This window comes from Zootermopsis nevadensis, unplaced genomic scaffold, assembly GCF_977971745.1.
Source record: "Zootermopsis nevadensis isolate Lab colony 2312 unplaced genomic scaffold, Znev_1.0 Znev_ptg000059l, whole genome shotgun sequence".
In the NCBI taxonomy this organism is placed as follows: Eukaryota; Metazoa; Arthropoda; class Insecta; order Blattodea; family Termopsidae; genus Zootermopsis; species Zootermopsis nevadensis.
Window position 1 is genome coordinate 1,709,388 of NW_028259190.1, and position 19,206 is coordinate 1,728,593.

The 19,206-nt window shown below is 41.0% G+C and overlaps 1 protein-coding gene and 1 long non-coding RNA gene across 8 annotated transcripts; both read left to right on the plus strand.

Moving 5' to 3' along the window:
- Positions 1–8,747: 8,747 nt before the first annotated feature.
- Positions 8,748–9,597, plus strand: LOC147871314 (uncharacterized). Its single transcript, XR_015532467.1, has 2 exons — positions 8,748–9,021; positions 9,279–9,597. It is a non-coding gene; the product is annotated as an uncharacterized LOC147871314 (long non-coding RNA).
- Positions 9,598–9,871: 274 nt separating this feature from the next.
- On the plus strand, positions 9,872–15,199 carry LOC147871315 (uncharacterized). Of its 7 annotated transcripts, none has more exons than XR_015532466.1 (6): positions 9,872–10,200; positions 11,624–11,693; positions 12,213–12,337; positions 13,101–13,252; positions 13,709–13,806; positions 14,676–15,199. XR_015532466.1 is itself a non-coding variant. In XM_087339999.1 (6 exons), exons 4-6 carry the CDS (start codon positions 13,210–13,212, stop codon positions 15,048–15,050), a joined length of 516 nt encoding a protein of 171 aa, XP_087196125.1. In that variant the 5' UTR covers positions 9,872–10,200; positions 11,624–11,880; positions 12,213–12,337; positions 13,101–13,209; the 3' UTR covers positions 15,051–15,199. The 7 variants fall into 7 exon arrangements, 6 of the variants coding, with proteins under 6 accessions (XP_087196125.1, XP_087196126.1, XP_087196124.1 ...); XM_087339999.1 differs by having other exon boundaries at positions 11,624–11,880; XM_087340000.1 differs by lacking the exon at positions 9,872–10,200 and adding an exon at positions 11,306–11,377 and having other exon boundaries at positions 11,624–11,880.
- The last annotated feature ends 4,007 nt before the right edge of the window (positions 15,200–19,206 follow it).

Below are 19,206 nucleotides of genomic sequence, written 5' to 3' on the forward strand. Positions count from 1 at the left end.
ATTCCAACCGTAGTTTAATGGCGACTATTCCAATGGGACCAGCCGACTGTTCCAAGACAGAATCAGTACTGACTGTCTTCTGATTGGTCCTCGATGCAATTCGAAAGTATTGATTTCTTTCCATTGAGTTCGTCACAGATGGCTCGTCTTATGTTTGGTTCCGTATTTTTCCGATAGACTGCGTCATTGTGTTTGAACTTCGTGTCCTCGAGTATATGTGAGGCAATATTTTCGATATATTTTGTAGAAGTTTGACATAGGACACCAATATGTTACCACACGTTTTACGTGCGCCACGAATTCCGCGCCCACCAAACATTGCAATTGATGTACCAGAAATTTATATTCTGTTTCTTTGTGAGGCGATTTATATTAATAAGTGACGTAATATCATTCACTATGTTTATTCCGATTCTTTCGTTACATGATACTTATTTATATTGAGTTAGATTGGGTCATCGTTACGCATGAATCTGCTACGTATTTGCGTCAACATCTACACAGCATCAATTTTGGAAGAAATATTTCTTGTGGAAATATTATGTAATTTTAGACGTGTTATGACATATTACATGCATATAAGCACTAATTGTGTTATATGGGGATTGTGTGAGCGCTTAATATCGTTATTGATAAGTGGTCGTGGCCGACTTTGCTCATCCTCCACCTCACGACTTTGATGCTTTCGTGCGAATTTATAAAAAGCGATAAGACATAATAGAGTATGAATATCAATAATTTACCTGTGGCATGACGTCCATACAAAATTTCAATAACTTCTGAGCATCCATTTGCTTTTTCCAAAATTCGTGCGCAGGAAACCATTTTGGACTGATGCAGATTACCCCGTTTTGGTTGGTTTGGGTTAGTTTAGGTTAGGTTAGGTTAGGTTAGGTTAGTAGGGCACCTGCGCAGACGTTGTTGCGCAGTGCAGTCGATGACTTGCACATGTGAGGGCACCTTGAGCACGTTATGGTTAATTTTATATTATTAAAAACTCAAAAATTGGATTCCGTCACTTTAAGAAGTATATTATACTCTGGGCTTCAATTTCATACCTGATTTAATTTTTTACAAGGATATTTTATTGGACACATACTTTCAGTATTTGCAAGTACACCAATCACTTATCACTTAAATATGATGTTATTGAATATTTCATTGTGGAAGTATATATGTTGTCACACGAAGAATAATTTATTAAAATATTTATTTAATATTATATTACACTACATGTAATTACTACAGTGACCCCAGTCATCGTTATAAAGAATAAATGTTCTCAAAATACATAGGTCCAGCTTCAGAAGATACGCGATGTCTGTATATGATTTACGTGTTACTAACTTGTACAAACGTCTTTACTGAGCACACATGGCATGGAAATGTCCATTCACTGAAGTCGTATGTCTCAATGTAGCGAACCGCACATATTCTTGCGTGTTATGTTGGATTCTTGTTTCAATTGTTTCTAATCTCACACGTCACCGAGAAGAGATCCTTACACTGAGATTCAGTGTAGGTAGCTACCGTTAATACTTGATTGAACGATGGTAATTAATCTTGTTAATGGTTCCGAAGAACTCTATTCTTAAAACACAAAGTTGCGTTGATACTGACCGACCGGTATCAAATAATCCCAACCGTAGTTTAATGGCGACTATTCCAATGGGACCAGCCGACTGTTCCAAGACAGAATCAGTACTGACTGTCTTCTGATTGGTCCTCGATGCCATTCGAAAGTATTGATTTTTTTCCATTTAGGTCGTCACAGGTGGCACGTCTTATCTTTAGTTCCGTATTTTTCCGAAAGACTGCGTCTTTGTGTTTGTACTTCGTGTCCTCGAGTAAATGTGAGGCAATATTTTCGATATATTTTGTAGACATTTGTCATAGGATACCAATATGTTACCACACGTTTGACGTGCGCCACGAATTCCGCGTCCACCAAACATTGCAATTGAAGTACCAGAGTTTTATATTCAGTTTCTTTGTGAGGCCATTTATATTAATAAATGACGTACCATCATTCACGTATGTTTATTCCGATTCTTTCGTTACATGATACTTATTTATAGTGAGTTAGATTGAGTCATCGTTACGCATGAATCTGCTACGTATTTGCGTCAACATCTACACTGCATCAATTTTGGAAGAAATATTTCTTGTGGAAACATTATTTAATTTTAGACGTGTTATGACATATTACACGCATATATGCACTGATTGTGTTATATGGTGATTGTGTGAGCGCTTAATATCGTTATTGATAAGTGGTCGTGGCCGACTTTGCGCATCCTCTACCTCACGCCTTTGCTGCCTTCGTACGAATTTCTAAAAAGCGATAAGACATAATAGAGTATGAATATCATTAACTTACCTGTGGCATGACGTCCATACAAAATTTCAATAATTTCTGAGCATCCATTCGCTTTTTCCAAAATTCGTGCGCAGGAAACCATTTTACACTGATGCAGATTACCCCGTTTTGGTTGGCTTGGGTTAGGTTAGGTTAGGTTAGATTAGGTTAGTGGGGCACCTGCGCAGACGTTGTTGCGCAGTGCAGTCGTATGACTTGCGCATGTGAGGGCACCTTGAGCTCGTTATGGTTAATTGTATATTATTAAACACTTAAAAGTTCGATTCCGTCACTTTAAAAATATATTATATTCTGGGCTTCACTTTCGTACCTGATTTAATTTTTTTACAATGATATTTTATTGGACACATACTTTCAGTAATTGCAAGTACACCAATCACTTATCACTTAAATATGATGTTATTGAATATTTTATTGTGGAAGTATATATGTTGTCACACGAAGAATAATTTATTAAAATATTTATTTAATTTTATATTACACTACATGTAATTACTACAGTGACCTCAGTCATCGTTATATAGAATAAATATTTTCAAATTACATAAGTCCAGCTTCTGCAGTTACGCGATGTCTGTATATGATTTACGTGTTACTAACTCCTACAAACGTCTTTACTGAGCACACATGGCATGGAAATGTCTTCTCACTGAAGTCGTATGTCTCAATGTGGCGAACCGCACATATTCTTGCGTGTTATGTTGGATTGTTGTTTCACTTGTTTCTATTCTCTCACGTCACCGAGAAGACATCCTTCCACTGAGATTCAGTGTAGGTAGCACGCGTTAATACGTGATTGAACGGTGGTAATTAATCTTGTTGATGGTCCCGTAGAACTCTATTTCTAGAACACAAAGTTACGTTGATACTGACCGACTGAAATCAAATAATTCCAACCGGAGTTTAATGGCGACTATTCAAATGGGACCAGCCGACTGTTCCAAGACAGAATCAGTACTGACTGTCTTCTGATTGGTCCTCGATGCAATTCGAAAGTATTGATTTCTTTCCATTTATGCTACTAATAAATAATGCAGTAACTTAAAATGGATCTGGATCTCTGGAGTCCAGCGCACAGACGTGGAGACATGGTGGGCCGTCGGATCTGCGCGTTGGCAGCCTCGCCTCTGAAGATGGGAGACCTCAAGAAAACCAATGGTCAGAGTGCAACAAGGTTTGCTGAAGGGAAATGTTTTAGCATCTATCCGAAACAAGAAATAGTAAGTGGCGTTTCTTTGGAATTCCGTACGCCAAACTTCCTGTCGGCGACCTCAAGTTCAAGGTAACGAGAAGTTGATAAGTGGCAACGTAAGTTCTACATTGCGGTGTGTATTTTGTGAAAAGTACATAAATCATTCGCAAAATATCGCCGTGTCCAGAGGAAAAATGCCACCAAAATTACGAAAAAAACCTTAGGACCTTAAATGTCACATCGTACATTGCGTCAAAGTGGCCGCGCGGTCCTTGTAGCCTCTTGGTCGCAGGGACCGTGGGTTCGTATCCCACGCTTTTCTGTGATGTGCTTTCCTTTGTACAGGTAGAGTAGTATCCTGTCTTTTGTAACTCTTTTTAACAAATTTCTGTAAACGTCACGTGTTATTTCGCCTCTTTGTGTAGGGTCTGCTGTCAGAATGTGAAGTGTAATTGTGAGGTAATTTTTCAGAACTCAGATCTCATACTGACAGGAGCAATAATTCATGTACTTGCTGAGTTCGAACCAGTTAGAAGATGATTTTAATATTATCTTCCTATGTATCCAATGCTGTCTCTTCAATAATATTTACTGTGTTTCTTCATTTTCTAATTCGGGGATGTTGGGTTAACAACTCCATGGTCATTGGTGTGGTACCATCCATTGATAAAATTTTCAGTAGCTTAATGTGGTCATGTTCTCCAATGCAGGAAATTATGATCATTCCTAAATCAAAAGCTAAGGAGTACAGAAAAAATAAACTATCTGAATATCTTATGTCATTGCCACTATAAGTCGTAGCCCACAGTTGGAAGATTAATCACGAGTAATAACAACGCCTGCACATGGGAATCCGTGGTCAGCCATTTCCAGTCATCTCAGAGGTTCAAAAAATATTTCCCTAAAATCCATCGTAATGTTTCCATGCCACCTCCCCCCCTTCACTGAAGTGGCCAATTACAATAAATATTCTTTCAAACACAGTACATGCATGCCTTGTGCATCAATATTATTGAAATGCCACCTTCCTTCCTTTTATTATCCTACAAGTAACATGAGATGCACATAACCTGAGAAATTTTGTGCTATACGTGTAATAATTGTAGACTGAAATCTTCATTCAACAATATTTTCCTTAGCAGTTTGTTTACCAACAGTTGCAATTAACCATTATTCTGGTAACAGATTAATGCATTGGAAATTACAGATAACAAATATGAAAACATGACTCCATTCTTCCACACTTTCACAGTTTGTTGATAATTTGTCAGAAGACGGCATTCTAAAATTTCCATGCAAGAAAGAGCATGTTCATGAACCTAAAAGCAGGAATGTAAATATTGTCATCTATGCTACAATGTAAGAGCTTCTGACAGTGTGTTTATATAAACCACAAATTAATAAATAAAATTTAATCAAAATTCTTAACCCTCTTCCAGCCTAAATACTTGAAAGCACTTTTGTTCGTGGTCTTTGGTATCTTAGACATTCGAATTTTGTTCCTGTCTCCTAGTGAAATATGTTGAAATGTTGACTGTCTTTGCGTTGCCACAGCGTTCTCTTCACTTATCGGTTTCAGTTCCCACACTGTTCTAACGTAACGTTAAACTTTCGTGTGTGTGAAATGATGGAGGTTTCAGTCTTTTGAATAAGGGTAGGAGAGGGATAGAGATTGAAATGTTATAAGCTCTCTGCATAATGTCCTTATATTCTTAGTTGCATTTAACAATTTCACCAGTTCATTAGTAAGAAGTGTGATGGCTCCCCCAGTGGTGAATCGTTTTCCGTTTGCTACGTGAGGAATCACATATAACCACTGTAACTGTCTATAAAGAAATCTAAAATGTCAAGGGATTCTAAAATAACTTCATTTAAAATAGTGTCAGGTTTGCCGTAACGCAAAGAATATTTTGATGAAAATGGATTATACAAATGCTTATTACTCTGGTACATTGCAGCCAAAATACAAATTAACGCAGTTCACTTTAGGATGGCAGGAGCATGTGGGTAAGTGTAGATTAGTACTGAGGGAACGCGATAAGACCACAAAGTTTGGATCGTGGCAGAGGGGCTGTGTAGTGGCGACATATGCAATAATCGTTTATAGTGCTTCGTTCATTGAGCTGTAGTTTACGAAATCCCACCTGTTTTCATAAATGATGGAAGATATTTAGGTTATGGAAATGTTTGGTAGTTGGTGTCTTATAGGTGATGTTGGTCGGACTTTTCAAATGACGAAGCTCGCGAGTCGTCTCCGACCTTCTGGAAAATTAGTTGTGAGAAATTATCGCGCAGGGAAGATGTCGGTGCTGAATTTGCGTGATGTCTTGAGTGCCAACATGAAATGTGACGAGGATAAGTTCGTGTTGGAAAGGACGTGGACGATTTCACTGGGTGATTTATAGGTAGACGTGCAGGTATTCAAAATTTGTGTCTGGTATCAATCTGAGCAGGGTGTCGAAGGTTGCTCTGTGCAGTAACAATCCGGCGACCGAGAGGTTATGTGATAAATGTGTCCTAGGATGTAGGCGATGTAGTGGCGAATTGTGGGCTACTTGTTTGATAGTGCTTCGTGCTAAGTTGATTGAGTTTTTAGTTTTTTGGGTGTGGTCCGATTCATAATTTATTTTAAGATTTTTGAGGTTATGGAAGTGTTTGGTAGTTGGTTTCTTATAGGCGAAGTTGGTAGCTCGTTTCGCCTTAATTTTTTTCTTTATTTCCTGTTAGTTTTAAGGCAGAAGATGTCAGTAACGGTAGTCACGAAATAAAGTTTGAGGTCTTCATAATTTTACAGTCTTTCGAGTGGTATTTCAGTCAGCATTTGGTTCGGCAGTGCCGTGTAGTGTTCGCGGACGGGCATGTACCTCAGGTGTATTATCGGTAGATGACAGGACAGTTCGTCAGGGTGCGCACATATTGATCATTGAATATCCCTCATGCTCCGCCGGTGGCGGGAAGTGTTCGCTGTTTTTCAGACGTTGCCGTCCCTGCGTGCGAGAAAATGGCGCAGCTGCTCTGCTGTTATTGTTTACTTCGGACGGCGTGATGGTAGGATGCTTGCCCAGTCGAGTGCAGCTTTACTCTCATATATTGCCAGGGCTTGCAAGTTTATTTGAACTGATGTTTGTCATCTTTCTCCTGTGTGAAGTACGTAAAGTGGGAAATATTTTGGTTACACGAAAGGCCGGATTAGTTGCCAGTAGGTTATTAATGTGGTGTAGAGTGCCTTCGTAGTAAGAATTAATACTGGTCTCTCAATGCGGATATTTATTTCTGTACATGGTTTTGTTTCAGGTAGGCGTGAATGCAAGCATATGGGATACTTCAGCCGTTATGCAGTTTCGAGTCCATCATTACTACGGAGGTAGCAAGACTTTGCTCCGGTAGCTGACATGACCACTGTGCATGATGGACACAATTCATCAGTCGATGCGGTTGGGATGACCCACAGACTCGTGGTGGCAGCCTCTGTTTTTGTGACTTGCATGTGGAAATTCAGTAGCTGTTGATTTAAATTTGTGCAAGAGCTTATCGCAGTGAAGAAGGTAGAAGTAAGCAGCTAGGGTTACAGGTTGTAATGTTGGTTACGTGGCCACTGCACCACAGTTGCCCACTTTTGATTCCTAGTGACCAAGTATGGGGTGTTCGTAGCATGCCTCACAATGCCACAAGGAAGACCTCAGGCCCTCGTGCGATTATATACCTTGCTTTCCGAGGAGGTGTACTGTTATAGATTTAGTGGGAGTGCCTAGTCTGTCTCAAAGAGGAGTTTGAGATCAGGGGATGTGCTGAGTAGCAACTTTCATGTGAACTGTAGCTGTAGTGTGTGTGGACAGGTATCAACGAAGACATGGCAGACCAATTTGTCTGAATATCAGCGTTTCGCAAGATCAGTTGTGTGCGTGATGGGGAAGCAGCTTTTTTGGAGTTGGAGATGTGAAGAACGAGACAGAACGAAGCACCTGGAGTGTTTGTGACTTGGATAAGGAATTGCATTATTCAGGTATGTTAGAGAGTAGAGTTTCTTTGCATTCCATAGATCCTTCTTAGGACTAAACCATGGGATGCAGATCAAGTCATTTCATACAGTAAACATAAACTTCAGGACTTCATTCAATATACGTAAACCTCGGTACTTTTGACACAATTACAAGAACGTGTTTCACATATGAATGTACATAACCTTCAGATTTTGCAATTCAAGTATGAAAGCTAATTTCAGTGCAGGCTTGAATACATTTATATCACAATTTAGAGTTTTAATTGTTGGTTGGTGATTATTAAATAACTTGACACGTGTAAAGTACACTCCTCTTTGACATTTAGCAGGGTTTACATCTTGTAATTAAATTATGTACATCTGTATTTCTTTTAAAATTATCCAACTTTTCCACCACAAATGATAGCAAGCAGAGTATAAATTCACTTGCAAGTGGAAGTATATTAAATTTACGAAATTATTCTCTATAAGGTAAGCTGCTTTTGACACCTGCCATTGTTGTGATTATTTTCTTTTGCATGTAAAAAGCCTTATTAGTGTGTGTTCAATTCCCCCAAAATATTAATCCATAAGACACCACAGAGTGGAAATAAGCAAAGTAAACTAGCTTTATAGTATCTATTGTCAAGGGTGGTATGACTGTTCTGATGGCAAGGCACGCAGAGCTTAATTAGGGAATAATATACTCAGTGTGCTTCTTCCAATCTGAGGTGTTGTCAACTTGTAAGCCAAGGAAATTGTTTGTTTAAACTTCCGCGATTAATTTCTCATCACCGTAACCTCTCGTTTTGCCTCTGTACGTAGGTACATGCACATTCACAACATTCCCTAGGGTGGAATGCTCACCTCGGGAGCTTACAGAGTTGTTCACGCCGACATTGTCGGTGCCCCGGCATATTCCTGCAGGCAGTCCACATCCCTTCTGTACTCACGTTTTCGGGCATATGTATTGTGCAGTGTTGATGGATGTCGTTCCGTGCGCCGTGATGTCCGCTCGCTTGCTCTGTGTTGGGGTACTGAAGTATGTATTTTCATTAATGTTCTAGGACACCGGCCATGCCGTCATCATGAAGTTACCTCCTTCAGTTCCCTCCGGGTGTTCTGTTTGACAAGGCTGGGGTGAAGAACCAGAACGATATTGGCCGCAGTTAGATGACCTGTTACTGGCGAGTAAAACCTCTGTGTTGTGCGCCTGACACGAGATAGGGCGTTGGACCAACATTTCTCAAAGAGAGAGCATATTAATTGGCTCACAAAGTGCAGCTTATGTATAGAGCTACAATAACTGGATGTGAGTGAGTGTGTGTGTGTGTCTGTCTGTTCATAAGAGGCACCAGTACAAGAAGTAGGACACTGTCTTCTGACTTCATATCACAAAGAATATTAACTGGATGAATATTCGGAATATGTACCAAGTTGGAAGAGGAATAATTTTTCTGCCAAGCAACGGTAATGCTCTGACAGAGGCTGACTGCATGTTGGATGTTTGTTCTTACGTGTCTAATCCCCTGTATGTCTATGAACGGCATTCTCCCCCGCCCCCATTTCAGATTAAATATTTGAATAAGCAGGAGGCACCCATTAGATAAAATAAGTTGGCATGAGATTGTTCCATTTCAGACGACTTTGCCTCCAATGTCTGTGAAAGTGGCCCCTTGAGATTCTAGATTTCTTGTGTATCTTACACCTTTCCTGGTATATTGCAGGAGGAGTGCACCAACACTAGACAGACTGACATCCGAGAGAAGACCGCTTGTGTCCCCGATGGTTGGCCGTCCTGTTGCTGAGTGCGTACATGGAGAAGAGGACTGAATGCAGCGTGTAAATTTTGTGTGCCTCTGGAGAGGTGGTGCAGTTTTCTGTTATTTAACCCATTGACAGGGGCTTGCTCTGTTGTGGTAATTGTGTTGCAAGTGTGATAGCAACTTAGATATGAATCATGTGAACGTGTAAGGTGTGGATGTCTAGTTATGTGTGTGGGGTGTTCTACGGAGTGTAGTAAAATAGTAGAAATGTCGGCCGCAATCACATTGCGTTGATAAGAGTCTGCTTCATAGTGTGGTGGCCAACACATCTCGGAATGAGAGAGAGTTTGTCCTGTGTGAAAGGCTGTAAGTTGCAGGTGCTCTTGGCTTTGGCCGCAGCTTGTCACCAAAGATGTGATTCCTCTTCCTGGAAAGAATATGTTATTTCCTTTTATCTGCTTCATCCCATTTCACATTCTCAGTTCAAGCTAATGCCACAGGAAGATCTTCAAAACGTCAGTCATTGTGAATCTGTTCTGAAGCAGATGGGGGGGGGGGGGGGGGGGCTCTGCAGTTTCACTCGTTTAGGAAGTGCGGTGATGAAGATCTCTGGCATAGCTATACTGGACAGTCTTGATAATAGTGGGTGTCCGTTCTCTGACCCAGGAGGACTTTAAAAGTATGCTGACCACGCATTACTTAGTTTGTATTTTCTTCATGTAAATCTGTAAAGAGATGTCAAAGCGGGAGGTAACGGGAATACTTAGTGATCATCACCGAGAGGGAGTTTCCAAACAGTCGTTAACGGGAGATGCGCAATAGCAGTTGTCCTATGATCGAAAAGTGTGACTTGCCAGTGATGAGATTGCTTTTTGTAAGTCAGGTAAGTGCAATGAGTTTTATGGATTGTGTGTGTTTTTCTGCAAGTGGTTTTCAGCGAATATTGCCGGCATTAATTTTGTTGGTAGTGTATTAAGTGTTGATTGCTGCATGTGCCAAAATGAAGTCTGACGAAGGGAAGTTGGTGTTGTTGAAGTACGGCCACCAGTGGGCTGGGTCGTTGGGTGTGTTATAGATGCTCGTGAAGTAGAACCTGGTGGCAGGGGGGCTGTGTAGTGGCGACATATGCAATAATCGTTTATAGTGCTTCGTTCATTGAGCTGTAGTTTACGAAATCCCACCTGTTTTCAAAAATGATGGAAGATATTTAGGTTATGGAAATGTTTATTAGTTGGTGTCTTATAGGTGATGTTGGTCGTACTTTTCAAATGACTCAGCTCGCGAGACGTTTTCGCCCTTCTGCAAAATTACTTGTGAGAAATTATCGCGCAGGGAGAATGTCGGTGCTGAATTTGCGTGATGTCTTGAGTGCCAACATGAAATGTGACGAGGATAAGTTCGTGTTGGAAAGGACGTGGACGATTTCACTGGGTGATTTATAGGTAGACGTGCAGGTATTCAAGAGTTGTGTCTGGTATCAATCTGAGCAGTAACATAACGGCGACCGACAGGTTATGTGACAAATGTGCCCTAGGATGTAGGCGATGTAGATGCAAATTGTGGGCTACTTGTTTCATAGTGCTTCGTGCTAAGTTGATTGAGCTGTAGTTTATTGGGTGTGGTTGGAATCATAAATTATTTTATGATTTTTGAGGTTATGGAAGTGATTGGTAGTTGGTTTCTTATAGGCGAAGTTGGTAGCTCGTTTCGCCTTAATTTTTTTCTTTATTTCCTGTTAGTTTTAAGGCAGAAGATGTCAGTAACGGTAGTCACGAAATAAAGTTTGAGGTCTTCATAATTTTACAGTCTTTCGAGTGGTATTTCAGTCAGCATTTGGTTCGGCAGTGCCGTGTAGTGTTCGCGGACGGGCATGTACCTCAGGTGTATTATCGGTAGATGACAGGACAGTTCGTCAGGGTGCGCACATATTGATCATTGAATATCCCTCATGCTCCGCCGGTGGCGGGAAGTGTTCGCTGTTTTTCAGACGTTGCCGTCCCTGCGTGCGAGAAAATGGCGCAGCTGCTCTGCTGTTATTGTTTACTTCGGACGGCGTGATGGTAGGATGCTTGCCCAGTCGAGTGCAGCTTTACTCTCATATATTGCCAGGGCTTGCAAGTTTATTTGAACTGATGTTTGTCATCTTTCTCCTGTGTGAAGTACGTAAAGTGGGAAATATTTTGGTTGCACGAAAGGCCGGATTAGTTGCCAGTAGGTTATTAATGTGGTGTAGATTGCCTTCGTAGTAAGAATTAATACTGGTCTCTCAATGCGGATGTTTATTTCTGTACATGGTTTTGTTTCAGGTAGGCGTGAATGCAAGCATATGGGATACTTCAGCCGTTATGCAGTTTCGAGTCCATCATTACTACGGAGGTAGCAAGACTTTGCTCCGGTAGCTGACTTGACCACTGTGCATGATGGACACATTTCATCAGTCGATGCGGTTGGGATGACCCACAGACTCGTGGTGGCAGCCTCTGTTTTTGTGGCTTGCATGTGGAAATTCAGTTGCTGTTGATTTAAATTTGTGCAAGAGCTTATCGCAGTGAAGAAGCTAGAAGTTAGCAGCTAGGGTTACAGGTTGTAATGTTGGTTATGTGGCCACCAGACCACACCACAGTTGCCCACTTTTGATTCCTAGTGACCAAGTATGGGGTGTTCGTATGATGCCTCACAATGCCACAAGGAAGACCTCAGGCCCTCGTGCGATTATATACCTTGCTTTCCGAGGAGGTGTACGGTTATAGATTTAGTGGGAGTGCCTAGTCTGTCTCAAAGAGGAGTTTGAGATCAGGGGATGTGCTGAGTAGCAACTTTCATGTGAACTGTAGCTGTAGTGTGTGTTTACTGGCATCAACGAAGACATGGAGGACCAATTTGTCTGAATATTAGCGTTTCAGAAGATCAGTTGTGTGCGTGATGGGGAAGCAGCTTTTTTGGAGTTGGAGATGTGAAGAACGAGACAGAACGAAGCACCTGGAGTGTTTGTGACTTGGATAAGGAATTGCATTATTCAGGTATGTTAGAGAGTAGAGTTTCTTTGCATTCCATAGATCCTTCTTAGGACTAAACCATGGGATGCAGATCAAGTCATTTCATACAGTAAACATAAACTTCAGGACTTCATTCAATATATGTAAACCTCGGTACTTTTGACACAATGCAAGGACGTGTTTCACATGTGAATGTACATAGCCTTCAGATTCTGCAATACAGGTATTAAAAAAAATTACAAATTAATATACATAAACCTCAGAATTTTAAATAGAAATGCAAAACCACTTTAAATATAGATTATAGATATACATAAAACTGAAGAAATTTCAGCAGAGGTGAAATAAACTGCAGAATGGAAAGTGTGAGTGATGAGGTGACCTCTCAATGCACGCTTGAACACCTTTAAATCATTTAGAGTTTAAATTGTTGGTGGAAGATTATTAAATAACTTGGTACGCGTATAGTACGTTCCTTTTTGACGTTTATTAGGGTTAGCATAGACTATACAAAAATTATATGCTTGTAGTTAATTTTTATTTCAGTGTTGTTGAGATTTGTCAAACTTGTTTCCACTTGCAAAATAAAAGTCTAGGTGTCCATGAAACCCAAAGTTTCTGGAAATAAATATGACATGCGCCCTGATGTGGAGAAACGGTGTTTAGAGTATTACAGTAAGTGCAGTACGTGAAAGTATTATAACAATGCCGCGTGGAAGTTACTGTAACTAAAACATTTGACTTCCCTTACTCGTTATAACTTGAAACTGTTGCTTGTGTTTTCCAGGTCGTGGAGACAGCATCTAGTGCTCTGAAGTCAAGCACGACGGATCCGTTCTACCGTCGTCAGTGCTGGGAAATAATTTGCTGTTTCTTGGTGGCATCCCTGAATTTTAATGATGATGAGAATAGAGCGCAGCAGCTTTTCTCCTGTCCAAGGTATATAAGAGCAGTTGGAGGCAGAAGAATATTGTCAAACTAACCTCATTCTTGATATTAAAAAAGTGTACAGCCATCCTGATGGTACTAACATGACATAACAGATTGTTAATCACTGGCTTTTCTTCGCAGAATTGTAAGCGAGTCCCAAGGCAGTCTATGAGGCACTGGTATAGATTTTTCTCTGAGCACCCAGAACTCATTATTTACTGGTACAGTGAGCCCGTTAGAGGCTGTATCACAATTAGTTTGGGTTTAGTATCCTGCCAGTACCAGGAGGCTTCTACAAGTAATGTATTTCTTTGTCATATCATAAACCCAGATTTCCCATTTGCTCTGTGCCTCTTACATCAGTTGCTGATTTAGGAAGCAGCTACTGCATTGGCCACTGTTGTGACCATTGAACATTAGGATGTGAGTGTAATTATCTTTACTCATTGTGATTCGCTGTTGCAGTTTTGATGATCCACATGTGGAGATCTCCGCAGTCCATGGGATTCCGTTCAGATTGCAGGACAAGCAAGCCAGAGCCACTCACCAGATGGAAGTCACAGGCAAGTTCATCCATTTGAGTAAATTGTTTAATAAACTTCTTCTCTGAATTATAATGCCATTATTGAAATGAGAAGACCTTTTGTCCTGAAAAGTAGCAAATGGTTTTAATGAAATGAAGAACTTGTCTATTTCTTCTATTGACACTACAAAGAAACAATGAAGAACGTGATTTTTCTTTGCCAGTTTAAGGAACCACATTTTGAGGCTGACCTCCACATAGTTCTATAATTGAGAATGCATGGAGTTTACCTCCATGCTCCCACTGCCTCATGGCATGGCGCTTAGTCACAAGGATAACTTCAGCTGATATAGCGAACCATTAAATGTTTAAAAATCATAATCGGTGTTGGTTTTCTGTAAGTCCAAGTGGTGTTAGAACCCAACGACCACTGTGAGAACCTGAAATCTCTCTTAAAACCACATTTAGTATGTGAACTTGTTGAAAGCGTCTGACGTACTTATTTCTGCTTCATATCTGAAAAACCAGTAAGGAATGTTGTGTATGTTGGTAGGAGTGTTTGTTGCTGCAGCCATGAAAGAGTTACGACAGTGTTCCTTGTGTGTCACTGCACAATGGTGGCGATATCACAGGAAGCTGGTGAGTTCAGTTTTATAAATTTAGATTGTTCAACATTGAAACAATTTATATTACTGACGGTGAAGTTTCCACCTTTGCTTCCAGAAGGTATTATAAAGTGGCATTACTGATGGTGATATGGAAAATAAATCTAATTGATACGGCTACCTCTTGCCCCTTGTCGGTTGAAGTCACCTTAGTAGTAGAAGTGCTACAGATGTTGGCTGTGTTGTAGAGGCTTGCCATTTCTTAATCTTTCATTTACGTCCTTTCTCCATGACATCAAAACAGGCGAACCTGAAGGGCATGGACCGACTGGTGTTTACAGACTCCCTTGCTGTCATAATGGGGCACGAGGAGAGGGAGCCTTGTAAGCCGGGACACCTGGCACTTGTTCTTTTCTTGGAGACAGCGATCAACATCCTCGGCTCCAAACAGACGGCAAGCGAACTGTTCGTAAAATATCCACTGAATCAGTGGCAACGGAAGTTGCGTGGGTCTGACGTGATGTGTGTGAGTTGTAGAGTTTGTAGTTGCAGTATTATGACGTGTGGAATAATGGCCCACTTGGCGAATGTTTTAAATTTGCTGGGGGGGAGGAAAGAAAGGCTCCAGTATGAATCTGTAAGCGAGGGAGTTCAGAATTTGTCAGGTCGCTGGTTGTGACACTGTCGTGACCCGTATTTAAAGTTAACTTGTGAATGAGTTTGTAATGAACTTGACAGAATTTGTCTTCTGAAAATGGAAGGTGCTTGTTCATTGGCTAAGGTGGGAGTGTTAACTGCTTGGTGAAGTAAAACTGTGTATTGACGTAATGTCAGATACCAAATATTGTTTTGTAGAATTGCTTTCTTTATTTTGTTGTGTTTCTACTTGTTACATTGAGATTGCTGCTGCTGGTGTGTCATGGAGAGATGTTTCCTCAAAGTAAGAAATTTTTGGTGGCTCTCCTTTACTTAGTGGGGAATCCCCACGTCCACAGTACAGAATGTCTAAGTATTTGCGACCGGGTTGGTGGCCCCAGCACCCTGCCAGTTTCTTTGGCACTTACAGTCATCCTTCCATCATGTTATGTGAATTGGGTGTGGAGCGAGGGAGAGAAGGCAGGCAGTTGTCTGCTGGTTCTGTAATTGCTGGAAATGTGACCATACGAGTAACCAAGACTTTGAATAAAAATCTGCCCCAAGATGTGGGCGTAGGTGTGCGGATTGTTTTAAAAAGGGTAGCAGAAAAATTGAACGTAGTTTAGCATAATGAATGGCGCGTTGCTTTGGTTAACAAGGAAATGATCATTTGTTTACCGTAGCCGAAACAAATTATTTACGAACACACAGTCACGAAGGTCATATTGAACGGCTTTTCGCGTTTGCTTTATTTCATCGTTTTGTCGTCTGATTTGACTTCGTTTGTCCCCACCATTTTCCTACGTGATACGACCATAATTCGTTGCATTGGATACGTTACTGGGCGGGGGAAAAGGGTCCCTTTGTAATTTATGAAAGTGACATTTGACAACTTCCTGAAGCGTAGCCTAGAACGTTTGTACATTGGCCGACAGAATTCGTGTGTTTCTACATTGATTTGAGGTCTTGTTCGTCCTCGTAATCGTTAAAAAACAACTCGGCTCAATTTGAATACTAAGCAAAGTGTTAAAACTAGCTACTTCGTGTTTGTCCAGGAAGGCACTGATGTTTTGTAGTTGGTAATATTACCAGTTTGTTACGATTCTAGTGAGGCAGTCAGAAAGGAAAAGAATGAGCACGGAAGTTGCATATGGCAGATCAGATGTTTGGAATAAGAAGATGGCAATAATGATGATGACAGTAATTGCAGTAAACTTGTCTTACTTTTTTTTTCAGAATCGTCACCTTTACTCGGAACACCTGATGTGATCTGGATATGCCATTCTGGTCGCTGTGGTGTGACAGCAGATAGGTTGCGGTGTTTAAATATCAGTGTTGTAATGCAGTTTGGAATATGCAGGGTTCCTAATGACGTAGGATGTGGAAAGAGGCAACTCCATTCTGAATGAATCTGGTTTCATGTGGAATGTCACGGCCATTGCACTTTGGAATTTCCTGGAAACTCGGCTATGCTGTCAGAGGAATTTTGCACTTATCTTCATCCAAGATTGTTTCCTTCCACACAAGAGACTGAGCTACGCCGCAGTTTAAAATATAAGGTGACATTTTCATTGATCTGTCTTTTACACGAACATTTGTCATTTCAGAGTTGGTGACCGTGAAATACAGACTGGATGCAGCGGCTTGTCACCGTTTAGATTCAGCTGTAATGAGTATTGCCCAGGTAAATGTTAGGTGGAGGGAATATGTTGTTTGTGGCAATTCTTACTAATATAGAATATCACAAGTTCTTATCTTATAAAAGAATTATTAAGAAATCTGTGAAACCGCCCTCCACTCTCTCCATTTTAATTTTGATTAAACTGATCTTTGCCCGTGGACGTCGTGGTCTCCTACAATTGAACAAAGTTTGAGGTAAGGGATTCCTAATTATAAATATTGTTGTTCATCACATTTAATGTTTTCGTCTGCATTTGTGAACTCGTGTAAGAGAATTAAACTTTTTTAACACAATTTCAAGTAACATTAGATTGACTTCTGTTTGTTAACGGCAACATTTATAATAAAAGAATATTCCAGTAGGCAATTAACTTTTTACAATTTTAAATGAATTAAACGTGTTTCGTGGCCCAGAATCTTAATAAAAATACGTGGATGCTAAGAAGTGGGGTTTGTATTCTGAACAATAATTCTAACGCTTTTCATCTCTTGATACATCGACATTATTAAAGCGTTTTAGGGAACTGAAAGAAATTGTATTCCGGATTTAGAAGAATAAATATTGAAGAATCTCCCTACATCAGCAGATTAAATCCGGGGAATGATTGCTATTATTGAGTGCAAAGTATTTATGGGTGCAAAACGTGGTCTCTCTCTTTGAGGGAGGAACATAGACTGAGGGCCTCTGAGAACAGAGTGTCGAGGAAGATGTCTGGACCCAAAACGGGAGTGGGACAGATAAGAGAGAAAAATGCTTGACGAACTCCTCACCCGATGTTGTGAGGGCGAGTTGAAAGTTTACAAGGCCTGAAGGGAACACCTCGGCGTAGGTGGGAAGATAACATTAAGACGAATCTTATGAAGATGGGTCTCAATGGAGTGAACTGGATGCAACTGACTCAGGATAGACCCCGGTGGCGGGCTTTTGTGAACACGATGATGTACCCGACAGACATTAAGGTGGCTCATAAATCCTTTGAAAGTGTGACAAAGTTCAAATACTTGGGAACAACAAAAACGATTCAAAATGATGCTCACGACGAAGTTAGGAGGAGACTAAATTCCGGAAATGCTTGCTACTTCTCAGTCCAAAATATTTTGTCTTCCGTCTGATTTCTAAGAAGCTGAAGATTAAAATATACAAAACAATAATCTTGCCTGTTGTGTGGTATGGGTGCGAAACATGGTCTCTCACTCAGAGGGAGGAACACAGATTGCAGGTGTTTGAGAATCGGGTGTTGAGGAGGATATTTGGGCCTAAGAGGGAAGACGATGGGGCGTGGAGAAAACTGCACAATGACGAGCTTAAAAATCTGTACTGCTCCCCCAGTATTGTGAGGGTGATTAAGTCGAGAAGAATGAGATGCGCTGGGCATGTAGCGCGCATGGATGGGACAAGATGTGTGCACCGGGAAGCCTGAGGGGGAGAGACCTCTGGGGAGACCTAGACGTAGATGGGAGGATAATCTGAGGCGGGATCTATGGGAGATAGGAGTTGAAGGAGACTGGATTTTGTTGGCCCAGGACAGGGTCCGGTGGAGGGCTTTGGTTAATTCGGTGATGAACCTTCGGGTTCGGTAAGCCATCTAGTTAGTTAGTCAATCGGTCAACGACATGGCCAGCTTTCTTATTAATTATGATTGTCCCATTTGGCGCTACTCGCAACAGTTACCTTCGTTGCAACTAAAGGTATGACATTTTATTTTACATCCATTGTCCTAGGACTGTGCGAGTTTATGTCAAGAACTTCTTTACAGTTCGTGTACTGATTAAGTTACAAGTTCACGCTGAAACCTGTAGCAACTAGATATCCCACCCGATATGTAGGACTGTTTGTAGTGGCAGCGTGCTGCAATGGAGTGCGATACTGACCGGGTTAATACGACCCACACAATCGTGTGTCCCAGTGACGCATTAAACCACGGAAGACATTGTAAACAACCTTGACTTAATCACATTAACGTATAGATGCTTCTGGAGTGTGTGCCCATAAGAATAGCAGTAACTTGGGTGTGCTGTTTTAATGGATTTATCTGAAATGACACATGGGAATACCTCCCCCTACAAGCGTTGATGGGTACCTCATTCAGGCGTAAGTTCCCCGTCTATTTGCGCAAACGCAATTATGACAGAAACAATATCTGCTGTGGAAACCTCAAATCTTACAATATAGTTCTGGTTTGAGGGGGTAAGTAGGGGATTACATGACCTACCAAGCTAAGATGCTAGCCAAACCTCGACTGCTAACACTTAATTGTTCATCATGGAAGATAAATTACGATCCAAAAGCTCAACTGCCAAAGTTTTAACTCCCCTGACCCCCATCCCGGAGTGGGATTTGGCCAACACTTTTGAAGAAGTCACGCTTTGCCACTGTGGGAATTCCTTTTCGAAATTTTTTGCTCAGAATATAACTTTTGGGCCAAGCTGGTGCGGCATTACTTTTCTCTCTTTAACTCCCTCTGCATTTATGACCTCCTCCCCCCCACCCCCCCCATCTGGACACATCACATCAACTG

Excerpts from the sequence above, each read along its gene's own strand:
- LOC147871315 (XM_087339999.1), top strand. The coding sequence starts at position 13,210 with ATGATGATGAGAATAGAGCGCAGCAGCTTTTCTCCTGTCCAAG. Across the intron at positions 13,253-13,708 it reads CAGCTTTTCTCCTGTCCAAG|TTTTGATGATCCACATGTGG; the intron begins GTATATAAGAGC and ends TCGCTGTTGCAG. Across the intron at positions 13,807-14,675 it reads TCACCAGATGGAAGTCACAG|GCGAACCTGAAGGGCATGGA; the intron begins GCAAGTTCATCC and ends ACATCAAAACAG.